General features: G+C 41.7%; 1 protein-coding gene across 5 annotated transcripts in view; it reads right to left on the reverse strand.

Annotated features, from left to right (window-relative positions):
* The window catches only part of zcchc2 (zinc finger, CCHC domain containing 2), a 103127-nt gene that overhangs the window by 16763 nt on the left and 58419 nt on the right, over positions 1-27945 (reverse strand). For 2 of the 5 annotated variants that reach the window (XM_034172894.1, XM_034172862.1), the window contains exons 6-9: positions 9164-9267; positions 7787-7849; positions 2309-2369; positions 1518-1627 (exon numbers count right to left, since the gene is read on the reverse strand). In XM_034172894.1, coding sequence (XP_034028785.1) covers positions 1518-1627; positions 2309-2369; positions 7787-7849; positions 9164-9267 — 338 coding nt within the window. Of the gene's footprint in view, positions 1-1512; positions 1628-2308; positions 2370-7786; positions 7850-9163; positions 9268-27945 lie in introns of all 5 variants that reach the window. The other 3 variants (XM_034172881.1, XM_034172870.1, XM_034172889.1) reach the window with 2 other exon arrangements.

Raw genomic sequence — 27945 nt, forward strand, 5'->3', positions numbered from 1 at the left:
GGCGAAAAGAGAAGTGGCAAAAGCGGAGGAAAAGGCATATTGCGAGCTGTACAAGAAGTTGAATAGTAAGGAAGGAGAAAAGGACTTGTACCGACTGGCCAGACAAAGGGACAATGCTGGAAAGGATGTGCAGCAGGTTAGGGTGGTAAAAGATGCACATGGTAATGTGCTGACGAATGAGGAGTGTGTGCTGAGAAGGTGGAGGGAATATTTTGAAGCGCTGATGAATAAAGAAAATGAGCGAGAGAAAAGGCTGGATGATGTGAGAGTAAATCAGGAAGTACAAGAGATTAGTAAGGAAGAAGTGAGGGCTGCTATGAAGAGGATGAAGAGTGGAAAGGCAGTTGGTCCAGATGACATTCCAGGTGGAAGCATGGAAATGTCTAGGAGAGATGGCAGTAGAGTTTCTAACCAGATTGTTTAATAAAATCTTGGAAAGTGAGAGGATGCCTGAGGAGTGGAGACGAAGTGTGTTGGTTCCTATTTTCAAGAACAAGGGTGATGTGCAGAGCTGCAGTAACTACAGAGGCATAAAGTTTATCAGCCACAGCATGAAGTTATGGGAAAGAGTAGCAGAAGCTAGGCTTAGAAAACATGTCATCTGGCTAGCACAGGAAATGTGAAAAGACGTGGACATCAGCACTTTTTCTGCACATTGAGACAGACGTGCGGAGGAATTCCGCGCGTCGTGGCGGTGCCGCATGGCGCAAAGCAACGCCGTGATTAAGCCTCACAGGACATGTTCTGGCATGTCCAGGCACATCCACAATTTTTCAGATAATCACTCGATGGAAAAACCACCGACAGCTGTCTGAACGCCATCTCAGAGCCGTCCTGTGAGACCAAAACGGAGGTGGTTTTGTCTCGTTCCAGTAGCGCGAAGCCTCCGCTCGGCTTTCCATGACAAAATCTCTTGTTAAAAGTGAAATCTGCCGGAAAATGGTTGATGTCCAGCTCTTGTGATAACCAGAGAAATTGCACACGATGGTCACGGATCCATACAGCCATCCGTTTAGAAATGAAATGGTCGTTCAGCCTGTCGATGGCGGCTTCGGAGTGCGGCGCACCGCCAGTCGCTCTGGGCCATCCTTAAAGCGACAGTAACACTCCGTAATCTCTTTGAAGCCCATAAAATTTTCACCAAACACCATGTGAATTTCTCGAAGGGTGTCCACTTGGACGTGCCTCACAGTTTCTGAAAAAATTTTGATCAAGCAAAGCGGCAGTCTCTGAGCCATTCCTAAACAATGAAAAAAAACAACAAGAGGGGTGGACCACTCCTCACTCAAAGCCTGCTCACAGGCAAATGACGCAACTGACAGGCATGAAAAAACTCACACATGCGCATGAAGGTTCAAGCTTGGCTGACGCAATCACACATGATTCAAATCCATATGGTTTTTGAAAAAAAATAATAAGGTCGGATACTTTTCTAAGAGACCTCGTATAACATACTGGAAAACCGTGCCAGAAACCGATCCACAATTCTCTTATCTATATCTATTCTTTCACCTGTGCTGCATCCTGGCTGCTCCTGAGCATACAGCTCTTTTTCCTTCTGTCTGCTGGACCACTGAGCTCTGAACTGCGGATTCCCCTCCAAGCCTCAGCCGGGGAGCCTTTGGCACTGGAAAAAGAGGTGGACAGTACAAGAAGATCCAGTCACCAATGGCCAGTTTTACTTTGACAAATGGCTGCTGAAACATCTTTTTTTTTTTTTTTTTTTTTTTTACTTTTTCTGAAATCAAAGTTAAATCTAGTCTCCAGAACTATGTCATTTTTTTTTATTACGTTTCTAAAAATCTACAGATCTGAGAGCATTCTTACAAAATTATACCTCCTCTTTGCCATACTACTTTCTTGCCTATATCCTGCATCTATCTGCCATCTCCTCATTGTAGCACCCGCCTTCATGAGAATGTCAGTTGTGGTTTGAAGTTTGTGGATTTGTTCACACAGAAGAGGTTCCTCAAACAGCAGAGGTGAGGGAGATATTCTAGGTGCTGTAGTTGATTGTTAGGCCCCAGCTGAACAGTGCTGTTGCCACATCCATGGGCCACAGCCAATTTTGACCTGCATGGGACTATTTCTCTTAGTTCACTAAGTGCTGCTTACTCTCAAACTGTTCAATCAAATCAGGGCCACCAATAAGTCAAGTAGAATTGTATCACATTGTGAAAGTCAGAGAAGATCTGATTATCACTTCTGTGTGACTTCAAAAGGTTTCTAATGGGCTGTTTTTCAGTCCTATATTACAACACTGAGGAATTTCACAAAACTGAAACTTGACTACACGCAGTCTACTTACCCATGACAAGGACCCTTGCTTCCATGTTTTTTCTTGTGCCCGTGAACATAAGATTCTAAATCTGAAAGAACAAAATATCGATATTATTCATTAATTACAACATCAGCTTAGTTAGAAATAATTGTGAGAACTGGTTTTCATTATCATTCAGTAAAGGTACAGTATGTGTCCCTGAGGCACTGTAGGGTAGAAAATATGTTGGTGTGGATACACATGCACTACAAAAACAGGTTGAGCAACTAAAAACAAGATGCTTTTATTCCACACATAGTTTGTATATCCCCAAATAATTGAAATGGGAGCTTACTTTGTGGGAGCCTATCAGAAAACAAAAACTGAAATTTAAGGATGGTTGTTACTTCTCGGACCTAAGATCACTTGTTCTGAAAACCCAATGAATAATGTTTGCGTCACACACTCACAGACTGAAGGAATGTGTAATAGATATGAAATTTAAATATCCATTCGTTTTTGTCCTGTACAAATCCTTTTCTCAGTCTTTCAGTCCATTCCTTGTTAGTTGATGCCAGGTGATGTCTGGCGAGTTTGTCGGGAAGTTTTGTACATGCTCAAAACTTTGAGTGGACATCAGACGGAGCGCTTCCCCAGTGGTTGCATGTTTGTTAACAATTTTGTGCTGTACTTCTTCCCAGCTTGCCACTACATGTCTGGTAGATGTTAGTTTTATCTGTGCATTATCTGTTTGTCTTATGTTGAAGTCCGGAAGCGCTGTGCATCTGCATTCAGTGGTTGTTCACTCATTCTATCAGAGCCCCAAATCCAGCAGAGACTGACAGATCAGACTGCTTTTGTCATCCAATAAATTATTTCAATCCATTACCAATCAGTTTACTCAATCCATCACAGTGTGACCCCACCTGAAAGTATTTATAGGCTACAATACTTGCTAAGAATACAATGCAAAGGAAGTAGTTGTTTTGTAATAGCATCAATAAAATGACTTGATGAAAAGAACAATTTGCCCAGTTGGAACACAGCGATATTTTCACAAACATTTTACAACCACAAATCCAATGAAGTTGGGACGTTGTGTGAAATGTAAATAAAAACAGAATACAACTAGAAGCACTCGGAGAGTGCAAACTTCCGCCAAGGCCATGTGGTCACTGACGCCATAACATCTACACACCGTAGAATCATTGAACCTAAAAAAGTCTAACAATGATGATTGCTAGTAAAAAAAAGTTTCATCTGCTGTGACTGGATAGCATGTATCCTTAGCGCTTGGCATCACAGTTTATTGCAACTTGCACCTTTCCCAGAAGCTACTGTCATCTGAGCACTGATATTGATATTGCATGTGCTTATAGACAAAAACAAGTAAGAGACAAAATTCAATTTATTATTCAACTAAACTGCAAATATATGAATTTTTTAACATTTATGAAACACTTCTCTAAATAAATAACAGTAAATTCTGAAATAGAACTATTTTTTAAGTGTTGCATGTGCTACACAAGGCCATGGGGTCACTGACCCTAAAGAGATTCCCTCCTTGGCACAGTGATCTATTAAACAATTCAGTGTTATAACCAAAACTATGATACATACACTTTCCTTTCCTTTATATTTGACAACCTTGACCATGAAAACATACCACTAGAACTTGGAATCACTTTTATGTCTTTATTAGTTCAAAAGGTATTGTATAAAAAAGATTTTTCGGTAATGGCGGTTTTCTTCTGGATCTAGCTTCATAACATTTGAAGCTACATCAAATCTGATGACACCTTACTGAATCAGTACAGATTCAGCTACAATTTGGTGTTAGTTGTGCATCTCTAGCTTCATTTGTCACCTCACACTGACATATTTTCTATTTTCCCTATATTTTTGCATATTCTGGATCACCAGATCCGGAATCCGGAGCCGATCATCACCAATCTTTGTTGTTTGATAGAACATTTGACTATGTTACACCCTAATTTTTTTCAAGCCTTTCTGCCTTGTTTTTGTGGAGTTAGAAACTAGAATGTCGAAATTCGCCCTATCCTGCAATGTTTAAGAATCCTGGATTCCTGGATCCGGATCGTGATCACTTGTTCCTCTTGTCATTTCCAACCACTCCAAAAAATTTAATCAAAATCCATTCAAAACTTTTTGAGTTATCCTGCTGACAAACAGACAGACAGACAAACAAACTCGACCGAAAACATAACCTCCTTGGCGGAGGTAATGATTTGCAAATCCTCTTTAACGTATTATTCAATTGAATACACCACCAAGACAAGATATTTAATGTTCAAACTGATAGACTTTTTTTGTTTTTGTGCAAATATTTTCTGATTTTGAAATGGATGCCTGTAACACATTTCAAAAAAGCTGGGACAGGGGCAACAAAAGACTGGCAAAGTTGATGAATGCTCAAAGAACACCTGTTTGGAACAGTCCACAGGTGAACAGGTTAATTGGAAACAGGTGTGTGTCATGATTGGGTATAAAATGAGCATCCCCAAAAGCAGCCATTCACAAGCAAAGATGGGGCGAGGATCACCACTTTGTGAACAACTGCGTGGAAAAAATAGTCCAACAGTTTAAGAACAATGTTTCTCAACATTCAATTTAGGGATTCCATCATCTACAGTCCATAATATAATCAGTAGATTCAGAGAATCTGGAGAACTTTCTACACGTAAGCGGCAAGGCCGAAAACCAACACTGAATGCCCGTGACCTTCAATCCCTCACTGCTGCTGCTGCATTCATGTACCATCAGAAATTACAACCTATTTGCTTGGATTTTTTTTTTATGTGGGTGGGGGGTCTGCGTCACTGGGCTCAGGCACCTTATATAGGCCAGAATTAATCTTCTGTATAGACACAATTATTTTACCAAAAATAAAGCAAAAACCATGCTCCTGCCACAAGCAATTGTTGAGTTTGAAACAACAAAAAAGTCCTGTAATTTCTGACGGTACCTGAACGCAGGTAATTGTGAACAATTAAAAGAAAGAAAAAAAAAAAACTGTCTGGCTGCAGGCAGTTAGTTCCTTGTTCTCCCCTCAAACTCTCTCATCACTGTTAAAAAAAAAGGACAAAAAAGGACATAAGTCCTGCTCACAGACTGATGTCCACATCAACTATAACTCCAGACATATACTCATTTACTCCACTCCACATTCCACATTTACTCACAGATGGTTCGTTCGCGCGCACGCATCTCGCGATCAAAGGAGGAAAGCTAAACTATAACAGAACTCAGAGTGCAGACCTGCAGCTCAGCACAAGAACAAATATAAACTAGAAGAGAAATCAGAGTTCTCAGTCTGGCTGCAGCCAAACTGTGCACTCTGACTTCTCTGTGCAGAGAACCTGCAGGCTGCGTTCTCGCCTCCTGTCTGACCCCTGCTGCGTGCACCTGATGCAGATATTCCTGCATCGTCATGACGCCACAGGAAGCAACTGGGAGCAGCCCCGGTGTGAAAGGGGTGTAAGCCCCAAGACAAAGACCGTGAAGCCATAGAGTGCACGTTATGATGATTATGTGCAGAGCATCTTGTCAGAATTTGACAGGTGTTTCACTGACTTTGCATCCAAAGAGCCTGTTGTCAGTTTTCTGTTTTCCATTTTGGGGAAAATATAGATGTGGACTGTATATCGTCCAAAGTGGCATCACTCTACAACTTGGATACTCACACTGAAAAATGACATTGAGCTCAAATCCAGAGCAACACCTGACATGAATGTCCAAATCTGGAATCTAATGCAGACAGACAGTGTCTGAGTGCATGCTTAAGGCTGCACTCAGCGCCGACTGTCCGGACTATGAGAGACCAGCTTCCTCCTCTCGCGGCCAGAAGTTGCACTAAGGTAAGGAGCAACTTCTCCAGCTTGAGGCCAGTCCTAGGCCGACTTGTGCTTATTCTTTTCCACCACGCACATTTACTTCAATGATGCATCATTATTGTTAAAACCTGCCAGAAAATTGTGTTATTATATTGGTGCACAATATATTGCAGCTACGCTGTGGCGTTCCATATGGCTCGGTAGATCTCGATACACTGTCAACTTTAAAAGTAGATCTCGGTTCAAAAAAGGTTGGGCACTCTGTATTAAGCCATGGAAGACTGCATTTCGGAGGTGATCTGGATACAGATCCGGATTCTGGATCAGGATTTCACTTTATATAATCTTTGGAAGATTATATCAAAACTACTTCACGGATTCTCACCAAATCTGTACAACAGATACACACGAGGTTTGTCAGAAAAGTATCCGACCTTTTTTTTTTTTCTTTTGCAAAAACCTGATGGATTTGCTTGCATGAGCCAACCTTGAACCTTCGTGCGCATGTGTGTATTTTTTCACGCCTGTCGAATGCATCAGTTGCTGGCAAGCCGCATTTGCTTGAGGTCGTGTGTTGTGCTCTCTGCGGATTTTCATTGTAAGGAAAATGGCGGAACGACTGGAGCAGCGCTACTGCATCAAATTTTGCCAGAAACTGGGCGACAGCCAGGTGGAAACCATTTGGAAGATTCAGACGGGTTTCGGTGGCTTTTCAGTAGTGTGACTATCCGAGAAATTGTAGAGGAGGTGGGCATCATTTTTCTGAGTCCAGCATGTCCTGTGAGACTTCAACACGGAGGTGCTTTTGCCCCGCCGTTAGCAGCTTCACCACCACTGTTTTCATGGCCAAATCTTCTGTCACAGTGGAATGTGCCAAAAAAGTGCTGATGTCCACCTCTTCCGCAATTTCTCAGATAGTCACACAACGGTCCCGCATCACCACAGTGTTCACTTTGGAAATGATCTGGTCATTTCAGCAGATTGCCGACCGGAGCGTGGCGCACTCTCCACCGTTGTGCGGACGTCTTTAAACCGGTTGTACCACTCCTTAATCTGTGTGGTGCCCATGGCATCGTCACCGAAAGCCGTCTGAATCTTCTGAAAGGTTTCCACCTGGCTGTCGCCCAGTTTCTGGCAAAATTTGATTCAGTAGTGCTGCTCCAGTCGTTCCGCCATTTTCCTTGCAATGAAAATCCGCAGAGAGCACTACACACGTCCTCACACAAATGCTGCTTGCCAGCAAATGACGCAATCGACAGGCGTGAAAAAATTCACGTATGCGCAGGAAGGTTCAAGGTTGGCTCATGCATTCAAATCCATCAGGTTTTTGCAAAAAAATAAATAATAATAAAAAGGTTGGATACTTTTCTAACAGACCTTGTATTAAGGCATGGAAGACTCCACTGAATTTTGGAGGTAATCCAGATCTGGATTGGTGAACATCAGAAATCTCAGATTGCTCTTGTTTTGTTTTGCAGGAGGCTAATACACACAAGCTTTTGACATCTGCTTGCGACACAAACAGCCCAGTAGATGACAAGGCGCATATAACTATGACACATGATCATTTACTCATAGTTCACTCATTTACTGTGCATGACCGGGTGCTCCTCCTTTTACTGTCGGAAAAACTCTACATCACAAGTGTTTGAGTCATTTCATGTCTGCTCACCTTCGTCCTGACTGGAACAATCGGAACAGTTGTCATGATAGACCTTTCCCAGCTGGCATTTGGCTTTGGAGAAAAAAGTAATGAAATCAAAAGTCAATATGGGAGTTTTTACAAATTTAATGCTTAAACCTCTATGTCTAAGGGCATTTTCTGGATTTTGCCATATTTTCTGTAATTCCCCATTTAAGGCACTTTCTTTGAGTATAATGAGGTTTCCTTGGCATTCAGTCTCTGATATATTAATAGAAACATGATGAAAAGTACACTAAGATGTGCCAGCACATCCATCAACCCTAGATGGCTAAAGCTACGCAATGGTTTATTGCATAAGCAAGGTTTTCAAGACTCAACTCCCTGGTGGTCACAACACTGAACTTGTCCAAGATCTCAGAGGAGATCTAATTTACCACATTTCATCTTTATACAGAAAGTCTTTGTCAACCAATCACATAGATAAGGTTTCGCAGAGTCAGGTCCCTCATGGCCACAATTAAATCTGAAATGTGGCCAATGTCTATTTTGTCCTAAGTTTTTTGTGAGGTATCCTTGTCTGCCAAGTTTCACCTTGGCAGACAAGGTGAACACAGTTAGAACTGAAACACACCCAACGTCAAACTGATATGAGATCTTAACGTGGTAACCTGGTTTACCAATTCTGACACAGATACATGATGCCTTTGTATATATGCAGTGAGGAAGATAAGTATTTGAACACCCTGCGGTTTTGCAAGTTGTCCCACTTAGAAATCATGGAGGGGTCTGAAATTTTCATCTTAAGTGCATGTCCACTGTGAGAGACATAATTTAAAAAAAAAATCTGGAAAATCACAATGTATGATTTTTTAATAATTTATTTGTATGTTACTGCTGCAATTAAGTATTTGAACACCTACCAACCAGCAAGAATTCTGGCTCACACATACCTGTTAATTTTTCTTTAAGAAGCCCTCTTATTCTGCACTCTTTACCTGTATTAACTGCACCTGTTTGAACTTGTTACCTGTATACCAAGCTGTAACATGTACACAGTGTATCAGAGATGTAGCACCTTGTGGCCACAACTGTTATTGAAAAATGTTCAATGTTTAATCTGACTGAAATCATACTGAGGTGACTTGTACCAGTTTTCACCTTGATAAGTCTTTGTGAATATATTGTGTACACACACACACACACACACACACACACACACACACACACACACACACACACACACACACACACACACACACACACACACACACACACACACACACACACACACACACACACACACACACACACACACACACACACAGAGAGAGAGAGAAAAACAACTCCTATACCTGCACTTTACCTTTGCAAATGCAAGTTAAACTGTACAAATATAATACTTACATCTGCAACACGTAGGCTTTGTCAAGTTAATGGAGTCACAGTTGAAGAAGCTGCAGACTTTTCTGGTCTGTCTAAAAACTGGAGGCGCAGACAGGAAGCTTTCCCTAAAGCAAACGAAGAAGCAAAGACAGGAAACAAATGACTGTAGTTTTAATCACATAAATAGAAGGAACCAGGCAACAATAACTAAAAAATAACAAAGCATTTGAAGAACACTGTAAAATCTAGTAAAGTGTATGTTGTGTACTTTGTGTAATATTAATAATAATAATGATAATAACACTAATAATCAGCAACAACCATTTCGATTCTGTACGAGTTATTAAAGCAACACCAGAAAACATTTTTACCTTAAAAAAAAAAAAAAAAATATATATATATATATATATATATATATATATGAGATCTATTAGAAAAGTAGACGACGTTATTATTTTTTTCAAAAACCATATGGATTTGAATCACGTGTGATTACATCAGACATGCTTGAACCCTCGTGGGCATGCAACAGTTTTTTCATGCCTGTCGGTTACGTCATTCGCCTGTGGGCAGTTTTTGAGTGAGGAGTCGCCCACCCTCTCATCGTTTTTTCATTGTTTAGGAATGGCTCAGAGACTGCTGCTTTGTTTGATCAAAATTTTTTCAAAACTGTAAGGCACGACTGAGTGGACACCATTCGATAAATTCAGCTGGTTTTCGGTAAAAATTTTAACGGCTGTTGAGAGATTTTGGTCTGGTAGTGTCGCCGTAAGGACGGCCCACGGCGCCTGACGGCGATCTGCGCTTCGAGGCGGCAGCGTCTCACCGTTTCAAGTTGAAAACTTCCACATTTCAGGCTCTGTTGACCCAGGAAGTCGTCAGAGAACAGAGAACTTTCAGAAGAAGTCGGCATGAGGAGTTTTTTCGGACATTCCATTGTTAAGGGACATTTTGTAATGAAAGAATGTGCGGGCAGAGTCGCATGTCAGGCCGGACCCGACCGCGGGTGGTCGCGATAGGAAAAACACCTCTGTTGGAAACCTTAACGGGCAAGTTGGAACATGCCCAAGCTGTTAAACAATTTCTCAGTTACTCACTTGTTGAAAGCCATCAAAAGCCGCCTGAATTTTACAAATGGTTTTCAACACGGAGGTGTTTTTCCTGTCGCGGCGCACACAGATTTGCCGAGTCGTCACGGAAACGACTCGGCGAATTTGCGCGCACGTCTTTCATTAAAAAATGTCCTTAAACAGTGGAATGTCCGCATAAAGTCCTCATGTCGGCCTCTTCTGAATCTTCTCTGTTCTCTCACGATGTCCTGGGTGAATTAAGCCTTAAATTAGGATGTTTTCAGGTCAAAACAGGCCTACGACGGCGCCTGGAAGCGCTGCACGACGTCCTGCTCTGTGGGAAGTCCTTACAGTGACAGAAACACCCCATAATCTCTCATCAGAGGTTAAACTTTTCACCGAAAACCAGCTTAATTTCTCGAATAGTGTCCACTCGGATATTCCTCACAGGTCCAGAAAAAATGTTGATAAAGCAACGCACGCCGTCTCGAGCAGCGTGTGAAACAAAGGAATTCAGCCAAGAGGGCGGGACCACATCTCACTCAAGGCCTGCCCACAGGGAAATGACGTCACCGACACGTGTGAAAAAACTCACTCATGCACACGAGGGTTCAAGCATGATTGGTGTAATCGCACGTCATTCAAATCCATATAGTTAAAAAAAAAATAAAAGGGTCGGTTTATTATCTAATAGACCTCATATATATATATATATATATATATATATATATATATATACAGTGAGGAAAATAAGTATTTGAACACCCTGCGGTTTTGCAAGTTCTCCCACTTAGAAATCATGGAAGGGTCTGAAATTTTCATCTTAGGTGCATGTCCACTGTGAGAGACATAATCTAAAAAAAAACAAAAATCTGGAAATCACAATGTATGATTTTTTAATCATTTATTTGTATGATACTGCTGCAAATAAGTATTTGAACACCTACCAACCAGCAAGAATTCTGGCTCTCACAGACCTGTTAATTTTTCTTTAAGAAGCCCTCTTATTCTGCACTCTTTACCTGTATTAATTGCACCTGTGTGAACTTGTTACCTGTATAAAAGACACCTGTTCACACACGCAATCAATCACACTCCAAACTGTCCACCATAGCCAAGACCAAAGAGCTGTCTAAGGTCAATCTCCCTCGGTCTGGGATTCCATGCAAGATCTCAATTTATGGGGTAAGGATGATTCTGAGAAAGCTCAGAACTACACAGGAGGACCTGGTCAATGACCTGAAGAGAGCTGGGACCACAGTCACAAAGATTACATTAGTAACACATGATACTGTCATGGTTTAAAATCCTGCAGGGCAGCAAGGTCCCCCTGCTCAAGCCAGCACATGTCCAGGCCCGTTTGAAGTTCACCAGTGACCATCTGGATGATCCAGAGGAGGCAAGGGAGAAGGTCATGTGGTCAGATGAGACCAGAATAGAGCTTTTTGGAATCAACTCCACTTACCATGTTTAGAGGATGAGAACAACCCCAAGAAAACCATCCCAACCGTGAAGCATGGGGGTGGAAACATCATACTCTGGGGGTGCTCTTCTGCAAAGGGGACAGGACGACTGCACCGTACTGAAGGGAGGATGGATGGGGTCATGTATTGCAAGATTTTGGCAAACAACCTCCTTCCCTCAGTAAGAGCATTGAAGATGGGTCATGGCTGGGTCTTCCAGCATGACAATGACCCCAAACACACAGCCAGGGCAACTAAGGAGGGCCTCCGTAAGAAGCATTTCAAGGTCCTGGAGTGGCCTGGCCAGTCTCCAGACCTGAACTCAATAGAAAATCTTTGGAGGGAGCTGAAACTCCAAACGTGAAAGATCTAGAGAAGATCTGTATGGAGGAGTGGACCAAAATCCCTGCTGCAGTGTGTGCAAACCTGGTGAAACCTCCACATTTCAGGCTCTATTGATCCAGGACGTCGTGAGAGAACAGAGAAGTTTCAGAAGAAGTCGGTTTCAGCATTTTATCCAGATATTCCACTGTTAAAGGAGATTTTTTTTAATGAAAGACATGCGGGCGGATTGCAGTGTCGGCTCGCAGCCGCCGCGACGCTCCGCCACAGGAAAAACACCTCTGTTGGAAGCCTTAAGGACAAGTTGGAACATGTCCAGCTGTTAAACAATTTCTCATATACTCACTCCACTGAAAGCCATCAAAAGCCGCCTGGATTTTACAAATGGTTATCAACACGGAGGTGTTTTTCCTGTGCCGCCGCACCGCGCCGGCTGCGTCCCGACGCGCGGACCCGTCTGCACGTCTTTCATTAAAAAAATCTCCTTTAACAGTGGAATATCCCGATAAAATGCTGAAACCGACTTCTTCTGAAACTTCTCTGTTCTCTCACGACATCCTGGATCAATAGAGCCTGAAATGTGGAGGTTTTCAGCTTGAAACAGGCTGACGACGGCGCCTGGGACCGCTGCGCGACGTCTCGCTCCGTGGGAAGTCCTTAAAGCGACAGTATCACCTCAAAATCTCTCATCAGCCGTTAAAATTTTCACCGAAAACCAGCTTAATTTTTCGAACCGTGTCCACTTCGATGTGCCTCACAGGTTTAGATAAAATTTTGATCAAACAAAGCGCCAGTCTCTCAGCAACTTCTCAGACAAAGGAATTCCGACGAGGGGCTGGACAACTCCTCCCACAAGGAGTGCTCACAGGCGAATGACGTCACCGACAGGCGTGGAAAAACTCACGCATGCGCATGAGGGTTCAAGCATGTCTGATGTAAAAACATATGAATGAAATTCATGTAGTTTTTGAAAAAAATAAAAAGGACCTATACTTTATTGACAGCCCTCGTATATATACACACATACGAGGTCTGTCCAAAAAGTAACGGACCTTTTTATTTTTTTCAAAAACTATATGGATTTGAATCACGTGATTGCATCAGCCAAGCTTGAACCTTTGTGCACATGCGTGCGTTTTTTCACACCTGTCGGTTGCGTCTTTCGCCTGTGGGCAGGCTTTGAGTGAGCACTGGTCCACCCCCCTCGTCGGAATTTTATTGTCAGGGAACTTGCTGAGAGACTGCCGCTTTGCTCCATGAAATTTTTTTCAGAAACTGTTAGAGACAGCCAGTTGGAAACCATTCGAAAGATTCAGATGGATTTTGGTTAAGATTCCATCGGCGTCACACGGATTAAGGAGTGTTAAAACCTTTTTAAAGATGGCCCACAGCGGCGGAGGGCGCGCGGCGCACCGAGCGGCCATCGACAGGCTGGAACGACCAGATCATTTCTAAACTGAACGCTGTGTTGATCCGGGACATCGTGTGACTACCACAGAAATGGCAAGAGAGCTGGACATAGCACTTTTGTGGCACATTCCACTGTTACAGGAGATTTTGTAATGAAAGACGTGCGGAGGATTTCGCGTGTCGGCACCGAGCCGTTCATGCCGCGCAACAAAAAACACCACTCTCTCACATAATTGAGCATGTTTATGCACTAGCAATTACGGAAAAACAAACAACAAAAAACAACCTCCTATTTCAGATATTTAATAATTCTTCCATCCATGTTATTTAAGCAAACTGATGAACAACTATACTGGGTTGTACCGGTGTCGCAGACCGAACAGTCCCCTCCTAAAAATTGGTCCGCCCTGCCTTCACTGTGCATGCGTCATTTGGGACCACAGCAGCTCGTCTGAGACTGAGTCTTTACAAACAAAGCAATCAAAGGGAATAATGTGATTATTAACCATCAGATGACAAAGTAAAACCGCTTAAATAATTCTAAAGCCAGTTTTAAGTAGATACTAGGCCGTTTTAAGCAGAAACAAGGCGATAATTGGTGAGTCGCTACTGATGCTTTGAAATGGCGCAAGTGCAGTGAACACAGCAGCAGCAGGTCATCTGGCTGTGGCGCTTGGATCACTTCCTCCATCTTTATTATGAAATAATGTTGAATTTATGTGGAAATGATTGTTGTACAGAAACTTCAGATATCTGTCGCTGAGATAGATGATGACGAGTGCAGTTTTAAGCAGAAACAAGGTGATAATCGGTGTACCGTGGCTGACGCACAGAAATGATGCATGCGCAGTGAAGGCAGGGGGACCGATTTTTTTTTAGGGGGGACTGTTCAGTCGGTGACCTCAAAACATAGACAAATGTGTGTTCCACCACTGCACACAGCTGTCTGTGCACACAGTGTTCACAGTTCAGCATCTTTGAGGGACGAAGCCCACCTGTCAGCAGAGGTGGAAGGCACCATGTCTGTGTGTGTTTCACTGGCAGAATGCACGCAGCGCGCACAACTGGGGGAAAAATAACAATAAGCAAAAAAAGAAAAAAAAAAAAGAGGACAATATATGCCATTTTGCACATTTGAAAGACACAATCCTCATTAACTCAGCATGTAGGTGTTTTTGCAATGTAGTGACTTTTTTTTTACATATTCATACTTTTAGTAAATCGGGCCTTAAATGTGTAAATATAACAGTTTTCTGGTTGGACTGTTTATCAAACTAGCTGTGTGCAGTACTGCATTCATCTGTATAAGCTGGACAGATGACCTTCAAGCAGATACTGTCAGTTTAATTTCTTCAGTTTCATGTTCCATTGTTTCACTTTCAGAAAAATGAAAGTGAGATGTGCTCTGATAAACACTGTCAGATGAAATGAAACCTTTAAGTTTCATTTTCCGTGTTTCATTTTCTACAGTTTCATTATACAAAAAAGTGTTTGCTCATTAAAACAAACAAACAAACAAAAAAAAATCTGTGTCACCTTTTACATACACACAAATACAAAAGATCCAGCTTAGGCAGCTCTTTCATTGTGTTCTTGTGTGAGTTTCTTATCTAAATCATACTGATTCAAAATAGTCACCATGACAATAATGACTGAAAGACAGCATAAAAAAAAATCCTATGATAATTATGTCATATAAATCCTATAAAAAAATCCTATAAAATTCTCTGATATGTGTTCACGCTGAGTCATACTGAATATAGCATACGAGATGCTTGCACATATTAAATTGGTAGTAACCAGTGGTGGGCACAGTTCAGCTAACCGCTAAATATCAAAACTAACATTTTTGCTAGTGGATTAGTTTTTCAGCTAACTTTTAAAACCATCAGCGGACCAATTAGCTTCTGTTAAATTTAGTTCTGCAAACTTTTTGTCCGCTAACATATTTTTGCTGGTAAAGTGAGCAAAGTTTAACAGTCAAAAAGGTTTGTAAACCCTAAAATCAAACATTTTAGTCCCTGTCTGTTGTGTATTTGTGGTAGACTGGCTGTCCCTGGCTGATGATGTCATCACTGAGTGCAAGACGTGATTGGCCGGTCAATGCAGGGAGCATTGTGTGTAGTTCAGGTTCACTTTGGATGTTACAGTGTTACCGTCCGTTCCACACAAAGGCAAAAAGGAGTCATTTTAACATTATTTTATTTCTTTGTGGCTGATGGGATAATTTCATCACCTGCACCCAGAATCGTCTGATTTTGGGTGCAAAGATCCAGTGGGAGAGAGGAGATCTGATGGAGCAGCTGTGTCACAGAGAGACTTTTCTTCAGCCACTACAAGGAATTAAAGTATTTTTAGACGCCGTTTTGGATAATCACTTTATGTGGATTATTTTTCTTCAGAATGCAATGAATCCCACTGAAACTGACAGGTAAGAATGTATATTTACTTGTGTTTTTTACTCTGCCAATCAATAGACAGCATTAATGGATGTATTTTGATTTATCAGTAAATTACAGGAAAACCTGTAAAAATCCATAAAATAGCTGCATCGTTGTTTAAGCCTCAGGGTTCAAAGCATGTGAAAAAAGCAGCAGCTTTTAGTCCGGAAAATATAGTATATAATACCGAGATAAACTGTGACTTCTGATACTGTGATTTACTGCTTTTGAAAAATGATGACAGTGTCTGGGGTTTAATTTTTTATTCCTTTATTTTTGTGCATTCTTTTTGTGTTTGTGATCCTGGGAATGCGTGGGTTATGTGACTTGATCTTTGAATTTACCCAGCATCCCCTGTGGCACTTAAACTAAAACTGGTTTATCAGAAGCCGACAGCGTAATCCGATGTGGCCGCGACCAAATCAATACTAAAAGTTATGCGTTATCGGTAACTTCCACTAAATTTTATAGTAGTTTATCGGTTTAGCGCTATAAAAGTTAACTTTTCAGTTAGCGGATCAATGGTTATCGAAGCTAACTTTTTGTTTAGCTGTGCCCACCACTGGCAGTAACAAATCTTTTGTGATGAAATACCTGAATTAAGAAACTGGTCAACCTCTGTAATGAAGACCACAACAGGTCTGTACAAGTAACCAATATAATGTCTTAAAAAAAAGTCTAATTATCTCCCCTTGAAGATGGTGGACTGGAATAATTTTCCTTGCTGTGCAACCGCTGTGTGAAGTTTCATTGAAATCCACATATTAACACCATTTGATGCATCAATTAAACACTGAAGTCCAACTATCTCACTGTGAAAATGTAATATAAGATTTCTTGTCTTTCACACACATCTTCAACTGGGATGGTGCCATTATGTGAAATTTAACTAAAGTCCATGATCCAGTTGAGGATGAGTTGTGCTTAGAAGACTCATGAGCAGACATTTCATCAGACGAAATGAGATGAAATATATTCGTCAACGACCATTTTTTTTCATGATGAAAACAAGACAATGACGATACTACGTCAGTGTTCTAAAACGCTGACGATGACAAAATTAACATACATTATTGTTGACAAAAAAAGACTAAAATGTTTGCATGAAATAAAAAATGTCTCCATTTTAGTCTACAAGCTCTTACGCTTTATAAAGCCCGTCTTAGGCCCCATGCATTTCTCCCTTTACATAGCACCCCCCTGGGCACATACTGCAGCATTATGGGATTACTTTTCATTGCTATGCTGATGACACCCAGTTGTACATGCTGGCCATCTCATACACATAAAGTCCTTAGAAGATTATCTTGTGTCAGTGAAAAGCTGGATGTCCAGTAATTTCTTACATTTAAACTCGGACAAGCCCGAACTGATGGTTCTTGGTCCAGTGAGGCATCGGCATCAGCTTGACCAGCTAACGCTTAACCTTGGCTTGTCTATCATACATCACACTGACAGTGAGGAACCTTGGGGTGATTTTTGATCCCACGCGGTCATTTTCTGGTTTACAGCAGTCCAGCATTAGGGGTCTCCATTTGGTTCAAAATGCTGCTGCCAGACAAATTACACCCATTTTGGAATCTCTTCACTGGCTTCTTGTCTCAGTTAGGTCAGATTTTAAGGTTCTGTTACTAACCTATAAGATTATTCATGGACCAGCACCTCCCTACTTAGCTGAGCTGATTAAACCCTACATACTGGGCTGGACTGTGTGTTCTCAGGGCGCAGGACTACTTTGTGTTCTTAGGGTGAATAAAAAGTCTGCGGGCCACAGAGCCTTCTCTTATGGTGCCCATATTTTTTGGAATGATCTCCTTATGGAGATAAAACAGTCAGGCCTAAGGGCTAGCAGTCAGCAATCACCTTAATATTCTCTCTGCTTCCCTGTCGATTTACTGCTGGTGAACTATACCTTAGGTGGAGTTTTTCCAGCCGACTGAACTCTGCTCTGTCTGAGGTACTGATGACGTCTCACGGACAGCGACACACCACAGGGCACTGGACTGACCAGTGGATGCCATAGGTGAAGCTGACACAGTACACTGCAGTCTGTGTTTGGAATAAATTCTGCCATAGGCCCACTGACGGCATGATGGAAGGACACTGGCCCTGCACCCCAGGGTGCTGGATGACCCCGACTGTGGCGTAAATGCTTGTGTGGTCATCTCAATAATGAAATTTGTTTTTGATGTTACTTTGTTTTTCTGTTTCTTCAGCTTTGTAAAAACTTTAGAGAAACCTTGTCACTGTCAAAATGGCCCAAGCAGTGGGTCACCCCTCTGAGTCTGGCCTGCTTGAGGCTTCTTCCTCAACATCATCTGAGGGGTTTTTCCTTACCACTGTCACCTGTGTGTTTGCTCTAGGGGCCGGTAAGGTTAGACCTTCCTCGTGTGAAGTGCCTTGAGGCAGCTTTATTTTGATTTGGTGCTGTGAATGACTAAATATGACTGAAACTAAAAAGGACATTTGACAAAAGACTAAGACTAAATTTAAAAACAGCTGAGAAAATTAACACTAATGGCCAGGGTGAACCCTACACACCATCCAAAGTTTTGTTTGCATGGGTATAATGACTGGACATTAGTTTGAAACAGCGATATCACAGCCTGATTATTTGAATTATTTTTCAGGCTACCAGCTAATTCTGCTTTCTTGATCCACTGCTGAGACACTGAACACAGTGAACACTGACTCTTTCTACAGCAGTCCCCTGCCCATGAGTCTTCTACCCCTAACAAATAAAATGTGCAGAAAAGCTATGATGGTTGAGGGCAGTGGATCAAATGGAATTATGGCTTGAAGTTCAGCAGAATTACAGTTTCCATTTCTAACTATACTGGAAACTCTGGTGTTAAATGGGCTTATGCTATCTGGAGTTGGAAAATATTTTTTCCCCACAAGTAGAAATGGTATAGTGAGACTTCTTTATATTACAGGAATGACAAATGCCAGATTTCCCGGTTTTATGGTCCTTGTTTGGGCTGCACGGCATTACATCCAACTGGCACTGAAGTATTATTTTTGTATGCAATATATCTTGCGATGAGAAAAACAAAGGGCATTTACACACATGTAACTTGAACAGCACTATTTGGCTAGAACAACATTTTAGAATGATTTGGGTGTCTTTGTAGGGGAATGTGTCTGTACATAAAATAAAAAAAATTAATGTCAAAAAAGTTGAAAGACCCAGCAAGGTATTCTCAACAAGCTACCTGTTTTTGGTCAACATCAGCCTTTCTGTACCTGGACTAATTCCATACAACTCAAGTTGATGGTTTTTGCAGATGTTTATGTTTTTCTCTTGTCTTCACTCATTTTCAGCACAGCACTGTCAATTCATCATGGAGAAGAGCTTCTTTCAATGCAACGCAGAGAAAACAGGTCCGTCCATTATGACTCTCTCTCACTCACTCATTTTCTACCGCTTATTTGGGAGCGGGTCACGGGCAACAGCTTCAGCAGGGGACCCCAAATTTCCCTTTCCTTGGCCACATTCTCCACCTGACTGACTGGAAGATACTGAGGTGTTCCCAGGCCAGTGTAGAGATATAATATTTCCACCTAGTCCTGGGTCTTCCCTTAGGGTCTCCTCCCAGCTGGTGGTTCCTGGAACACGTCCCTAAGGCGGCACCCAGGAGGCATCCTTACCAGATGCACAAACCACCTCAGCTAGCTCCTTTCAATGCTAAGGATCTGTGGGTCAACTCTGAGCTCCTCACGGATGACCAAGCTTCTCACCTTATCTCTAAGGGAGACACCAGCCACCCTCCTGAGGAAACCCATTTCAGTTGCTTGTAATTGCGACCTAGTTCTTTCGGTCATGACCCAGCTGTCATGACCATATGTGAGAGTAGGAAGGAACACTGATAAATAGATCAAGAGCTTTGCCTTTTGGCTCAGCTCCCTTTTCATCACAACAGAATGATAAAGCGAATGCAACACCTTGCCTGCTGTGCCAATTCTCCGGCCAACCTCATGCTCCATTGTCCTGTCACTCATGAACAAGACCCCGAGATACTTGAACTCCTTCACTTGGGACAAGACCTCATTCCTTACCCGGAGTAGGCAATCCATCATTTCCTGCTGAGAACCATGGCCTCAGACTGAGAGGTTTTGATCCTCATCTCAGTCGTTCGGTTGCGAACTGACCCAGTGAGTGCTGGAGGTCACAGGCTGATGAAGCCAACAGGACCACATTAGGGCTGGGCGATATGACTTAAAATTCATATCACAATATAAATTGAATCCCTTCATGGTAACGGTATATATCGCGATATAAACTTAAGTATAAAAATTATAATGGGAGTGTTTCTGAATGGGTTATATAGTCCATTAGCAAAGCTAAACGGATTAAAATAAACAAATAAATAAAAAACAACAACAAAAAACAAATATAATTCATTTTGAGCATCTAGTTCTCTGACTCGTATTTGTTGGCACTGGAATGATCTCATTTTGCCATTCCTGCTTCTGTCCACCAGGAGGCAGTGTTAGTTTGTCTGCTTTTGGTTGCATTTTGTCCAGAAAGTCCTCAGAGACCCCACCACATGGGTTTATGAACCTGATTAGCTTATGTCGTGGGGTTCCACCAATGATAAAGTGGACGGTGTGGGTGTTTTTCTCCACTCTCCAGCCCGAGGAATAAGGAATGAGGAAATGAGAGACTGTTTACTGCGGCTTTCCGCAAATACGCACACCAAATATGACCATGAAATTCACAAAAATACACTTGGGAAATTATTCAGTCAAGCGACTCCAGAGGATAAAAATAGCTTATAATTTTACACTCTTACAAGGAGACGGTTTAATCTACTGAGGTGGAGATGGAGCCTGTGACCAAAGCACTGACTGCAGTCTTTTTCAGTTGTTCAGAGTCACTGAGGAAGACATGATGACGTCATCAACAAGCATTATCACGATTGGTCTGTGGAGTCTAAATCTCTACCATTGGCCAAACGTATACCGTGAAGCAGTTAAATCGTTTATATCGTCCACCTCTAGACCACATCATCTGCAATAAGCAGTGATGAGACCCTGATTCCACCAATCCAAAGGCCTTCCTCCCCCCGACTACGCCTCGATATCCTGTCCATGAATATCACAAACAGGATTGGTGACAAGGTGCAGCCCTGGCTGATGCCAACCCCAGTGGTTGGCAGAGCAAACCAACAAGTTAGCTTCAATAACCGTTAATCTGCTAAATGAAAACTTAACTTTTCTAAAGCTAAACCAATAAACCCCTAAAAAATTTAGCGGAAGTTACAGCTAAACTGATAACTTTTAGTATTGACTCCAGTACACTTGCAGCTACTGGTACCTTCTGAGTAAATTCAAAGGCAATTGCAAACAACAACGAGCTAGCGCTTCTGTCTAAGTTCAGTCTTCTCTCAGCAAAACAGACCTAGTGACCAGAGAGGGGAAAAGGGGGGGAGAAAAAAAAGCTCATTTATTTTCACAGCCATACAGTCTCGCAGATGTACACAGCAAGGCAGTTTTGACTTATGGTTAAAATTTTAAACTAATTCAGGACAATTTACCAAATGAATGTCACCTCTGTCATTTTTACAAAGTGAGATGTGGATGCCAGTGGATGGTAGTGTTCTCTGCATCTTGATTTGGGGGGGGGGGGGGGGGGGGGGGGGATGTAATGAGAGCAGCTCATTTTTATTTTCCCATAATGCCTTTCGGCACATGTCTGTTTAATGCTCAAACCTTCAGAAATTAGGGCATTACTTTAAAAAAATATGAGCAATATCATAGTTTCACTTTGTAAAAATGACAGAGTTGTCATTAATTTCACTAAAACTGTCTGGAATTAGTTGGTTTTAAATGAAACCATGAGTGAAAGGTGCCTTGTGCTTCATGTCTCCTGCCCACTGTCTGAGTATCAGCATGTTGAAAGTAAATGACTTTTTTTTTTCTTCTTTGCAAGAGCAGCTGGCAGCTGGTCCGCCCACTTTTACTGGGGGAGGACTGAGCTTCTCACAGTGGTCTGTTTATTGCAAAGCACACAACAGAAATTAACATGTAGGATTTTAGGTTTTACTGATGTTTCTGACCATTCAGCTTTACTCACTATGCCAGCAAAAAAAAAAAAAAAAGTTAGAGGACTGAAAGTTATCAGAACTAAAGTTAGCAGAAGCTAATTGGTCCGCTGGTGGTTTTCAAAGTTAGCTGAAAAGCTAATCTGCTAACAAAAATGTTACCTTTGCAAATTAGCAGTTAGCAGAACTATGCACACCACTGGCCAATCCCCACTAGAAAGGAGTCTGAAATACTGCTGAAAACCTGAGCACAGAGATTGGATGGCCCTGAGAAGGGACCCCCTTCACTCTATACTCCCGCAGCACCTCCCACAGTATCTCCCAGGGTAGAAAGATAAAAGAGTAAACAATATTTCTCTTTTGAAGTCACTTTTGTGGGATGATTAGGTCATTCCTTCACTACAATTTCGTATGGGTGAGCAAAGACAAGCACTGGAAGTTTGTGACAACTTGCAGTTAACTTGACATGCAGCTTCTGCACATTGATTATGAGCAGAAAATCCTAAGTTTATGCAAGAACTCTTAAATCAGAGTAATCTATATTATAACAAGTGGCCTCTGTGTGTATGCATGTGTGAGTATGGCTTCGATCACAGAGAAACTGGGGAGAGCTGACATTTGCCGTTTGGTATGGTTATGTATTTTGGGTCAAGGATGCACGCTACGAAAACAGAAAGTTGATAGTACTAATATTTTTGGAGAAATCAGTGATATTAGCTAACAATGGTGAACAATGGATATTGTGTTGCAAAGCACCATGGGAGTTCTGGGTTTTGGGGTTTTAAATGTTGTTATTGTGGTTCATTTTAGTTTAACAGCATTGTTAGTGTTACTGATTTCTTGTGTTTTTGTAGTTCAATTGGTTTAGTCAGTTTAATTAAGTGTCATGTTGCCGGTACCATGAGTGAAAAGTGTAGTGCGTTTGATGTCTTCCGCCACTGTCTGTTTGTGGATGTGTAAAAATAAAAGCGTCTGCTTGCAGCAGAATGCACGAAACACAAAAAGCTCTGCGCGTGGATGTGCATATAACTTCCATCACAGACAAATTGTGGAGAGATGAGCTTTGCCCTTTGGTATTTTGAGTCAAGGATGAACATTGCCAAAACAGAAAGTTGACAGGACAAATATTTTTGGAGAAACTATAGATATTAGCTAACAACACTGAACAATGTCATAATTATATTCTTGACTCACACGCCATTCCAGCAGGGGATGGTAAATCATCTATATATTAAAAGCATGCGCCTGAGTTAACTTAGTAAGTTCAATTTAAGTACATAATATAATTGTAAATACGTTAAAAATACATGGATGACACAAGAAAGTGAAAACACTTATTTCCATTGTGGTCCATTTAAAAATCACATGACAAAATAGAAGCAACAATAAAATAAAATAATAATAATCATAATAATACTGATCATAGTGGACTTCCGGTGGCGCCTGATAGAATATGGACGCATAAAGACTGAGCTGCGGTAACTAGCCTTATAATACCTCCAGACCCGAGTAGTCAACTTGATTAAAACTTCGACATATCGCAGTGGGTGTTGTGTGGGCTGCTGAAGAGGAGGTACTGCTGGCCCACCACCACCAGTCGGCGCCCTGCTTGGAGTGCGGGCTTCAAGCATGAGAGGGCGCCGAGACAGAGAGTGACAGCTGTCACTCGTTTACACCAGCTGTCACCAATCACCTGCAGCTCTACAAAAGCCGGATCATTACTCCACCTCCTCGCCGAGAAATCAACTACCGTTGAAGGTAATCTTCTCTGCTGTGATTATTGTTGTCTAACATTGTTCTGTGTGCAGCCGCATTCCTGTAGATTAAGTCTGAAGCTGGATTGGCGGATAGTGGGAGTGCGACGTTCTTCGCCTCTTACTCCATCCAGGGAGGAGACTAGCAGGAGCTGCACGGGTGAAATTGTGTCTGGAGGTGGAGGTTTTCCTCCTTGAAGACCTGCAGAAAAAGGATTACTGGGTGTGTAGATACACACTCACCATAACTGTTTTGTCATCTTCTGCCAGCAGTACCAGGGTCTGCAACCGAAGACGGTGACCACCTGGGGACTCAGGACTTGGCGGCTCCGGTGTTCTTCAGGCCGTTGGTGGTGGAAGCTGTGTGGGTCCCGGCTCTCCGATCGCCAGAGGTCTCCTATCTTCGAGCCTGCCCGCACGTCACCTTGTGTACAATTGGCATTATCTGTGTCTGTATTTAGTTGTGCGATTCACAACATTAAATTGTTACTCTTTGTCTTATCCATTGTCTGTTCATTTGGGCCCCCTGTTACGACCCTCTCCCAACAGTGGGAATGAGAGGGGACAAGACTAAGAAAGGTGGATACGGGCTACGAAACAATCCTGACTGGGAAATGGAGAAAGAGGTCTCGGCTAACGTAACGGAGCTAGCACATGAACAACGTGGCGGTCCCACGATGAATATGGCCATGATTCAAGAGGCTATGAGAGAAGTACTCACGGTTGAAATATCTACTCTCCAAGCAGGACTAAAGAGGAATTTGGAAGATTTACGCTCAGAAATTTCCGAGGATATGAAAAGACAAACAGCTGAATTGTCCAAGGAAATAAACCAAAAACTTGGATGAGAACGGTGGAGGACCGCATGCAACAAGTTGAAAATGACTTCGCCCTGATGGGGCGATGGGACATTGGAGTCAAGGACACGCTTGTACAACTTCTACAAAGCCAACGAGCTCTCCAGGAGAAGGTACCAGAACTAGAGGGACGGGGACGCCATAATAACATTCGCCTATACGGGGTACCAGAGAACACTGAGGGGACGTTCACAACCATTTTTGTTGAAAACCTTATCAAGAACGAGCCGGGAGTGGACCTACCTGCCTACTGTAACGATCTTGGAATTGAGCGCGCACTGTGCTCTCGGAGCAAAACCACCAGCGAGTGCCCCACCACACTCAATAATAATCCGCTTTCTTCGTTTTGCTGTTAAAGAGGCGGTGCTCCGTGCAGCATGGAAAAAGATGATATGTATCAATGGCAAGCAAGTGTACTTTGACCATGATTACGCACAGGACGTGCAAAAGAAAAGAGTACATTCCTATTAAAAGAGCTTTGAAAGAGAGAGGGATCCATTTCCAGACGCCACTCAGTAAGATGCGCGTCTTCTATGCAACAGGAAGTGTCCTTTACAACAGTGCGGCTCAGGCCGCTGACGACTTGCAGAAACGGGGCATAACTGAAGACCGGGTTATCACTGCAGTTGAGCTGAGCAAAAGCCAGATGATCGAGGATGCGCTGACGGATCTCTTCCCATGGGAAACACAGCCATCACGACGCGGAGACTTCCACCAAAACATACGAGAAAAACTTAAGGGAGACAAGAAGACAGCAGAGAATGATTAAGTAAAATTATTCTCATCACTGTGAGTTTTATGTGAAGGCTGCTCGGAAATACGGATCGGTAGCTTGATTTAAATACTTTAATTACAGTTTGGGCTAGTACCGACGGAAATAGACAGAAGACCACCGCACTACTACCCTCAGTTGATATTTTTTCTTTTATTTTTATTTCTTCTAATCCCTCCTACCCCGCCCTGGATACATACCTGGTCGAGGGGCCCCACCTTGTGGCCAATCCCCTCAACACCGAAGGACAACACCATATCCTTCTCATTGGAAGTCCAGTTCAATGTTGTGGTTCTTTGTTTGATATGTTCGTGTTTTTTCACTGTTATTGTTATTACATTGAGGTCTTGGATGGCATTGCACTTTCAAAACTTGACAAATGTCTCTTAAACAATATACTGTACTGTCACTGAATGTTAATGGGCTGAACAATCCTATTAAAAGGAGCAAGCTTTTGGTCAAAATGAAAAAAGAAAAAGCAGATATAGTTTATTGGCAAGAAACCCACTTATCCAATGCAGAACATGATAAATTGAAAAAGATGGGTTTTGCAAATACTTTCTATTCCTCTCACAGAAGTGACAAAAAACGGGGAGTTGCAATTTTAATCTCAAACAAACTTAAATTTGAATTTGTCAGAAATAAGTGATAAAGGCGGCAGATATATTTTAGTTAAAGGAAAAATTGATCAAAAGGATATCAGACTGCTAAATGTATATGCACCCCCTGGAAGTGATATCACTTTTTTAAAGAGGTTGTTCAACTCAATAGCCACTGAATTTCATGGTTGCTTAATTTGCGCAGGAGATTTCAATGTTTTACTGAATCCCAAAAGGGACACAACCAATATAAGAAGGAAATTTACTACTCTGGAGAAATGAATCAAAAAAATGCTTTCAGATTTGGGCCTTGTTGATGTATGGCGTTCTATGCATGGTCAGACCTCTGGGTTCACTTTTTACTCCTCTCACCATTGTGTGCTCTCATGAATAGATTATTGCTTTATGTACAGTAAGGATTTAAATGGAATTACAAATTGCAGAATTGGCCAAAGAGATATTTCTGATCACTCAGGGTTATATCTAACAATACACCTTGATGTTAGACAGAGAAAGACATTATGGAGACTGAATACTGGCATGTTAAATGATGACACCTTTATAAAGGCAATGTCAACAGACTTGGTTCTGTACTTACAGGATAATGATAATGGGGAGACAAGCCCCAGTATTGTATGGGACGCAGCTAAGGCTGTTCTCAGGGGGAAAATAATAGCAAAAACAGCAATGCTAAAAAAACAGAAATTTCAAAAACTTCTACAATTACAGGAGGAATTAAAAGATGTTGGAACAAAAACAGTTGACTGACAAAGGTCATAATTTAATACAACAAATAAGATGGTCCAAACAAGAAATAGGTAAGATATTAAGTGAAGAGGTGGAGAAAAATATACGCTTCATGAAACAGAGATACTACGAAACTGGCCTGAAAGCATCAAAATTATTAGCGTGGCGCCTAAAAAAAAGCAGCAGGCAGAGAATACAATCCACAAAATCAAAGACCCAATAAGTCATAGAATGGTAACTGATATGGATGATATTCAAAAAGCATTCGAGAACTATTATAAATCATTATACAGTCAATCTGGTACAGTCGATGAAAAGAATATCTCAAATTTTCTGCGTTCACTAGATCTTCCTTCCCTGGGCAGAGATGCAAATAAAAAGTTGACATCTCCTATAACACGAATGGAAATGGACAAAGCCATATCTTCCCTGAACTCAAATAAAAGCCCAGGGACAGACGGATTCCCACCCGAGTGGTACAAGAAAATGAAGGAAGAACTTGTCCCCTTATTAGAAAGAAGCTTTAACTTTATTCTCAAAGGAGGTCCTATCCCTCCCTCATGGAATGAAGCCTTTATATTTGTGATCCCCAAAGACGGAAAGGACAAAACAGAATGTAAATCCTACAGACCAATTAGTGTTTTAAATACAGATTATAAATTTATATGTCTGTTTTAGTTAAGAGAATGGATGCAGTGATGTCATCACTTATAGAAGAAGATCAAACCGGCTTTCTGAAAAATAGGCAAACCCAAGACAATGTAAGAAGAGCGCTCCATATTATTGAACAGATAAACAATAGGAAGCTGAATTCAGTTATTATCAGTCTCGATGCGGAAAAGGCATTCGATTCAGTCCGGTGGGATTTTCTTTATCTAGTCATGAAAAGGTTTGGATTCTGTGATGATTTCATAAAATGTATTCAAGCTCTCTACTCCTCACCCAGTGCTAGAATTAAGATCAATGGAAGCCTCTCTAACCCCATTCAGCTGCAGCGTGGATGCAGGCAAGGCTGCCCTGGACGCCCAAATTTATTTAATTTCTTTATTGAACCCTTAGCCCAAGCAATACGACAAGAAAGTAGGTTAAGCGGCATCTCGATAGGTGGAGAGGAATACAAAGTGTGCCTATACGCAGATGATGTCTTATTAACAATCACTGAACCTGACACTGGTTTACCAGTGCTGCTAGAACTACTACAGAAATACAGTTCATATTCTGGATACGTTTTAAATATACATAAAACTCAAATCATGACATTTAATTTCCAACCTGGACATGAGCTTAAATCCAAATTTAAT

This window comes from Thalassophryne amazonica, chromosome 1 (assembly GCF_902500255.1).
Source record: "Thalassophryne amazonica chromosome 1, fThaAma1.1, whole genome shotgun sequence".
Lineage (NCBI taxonomy): Eukaryota > Metazoa > Chordata > Actinopteri > Batrachoidiformes > Batrachoididae > Thalassophryne > Thalassophryne amazonica.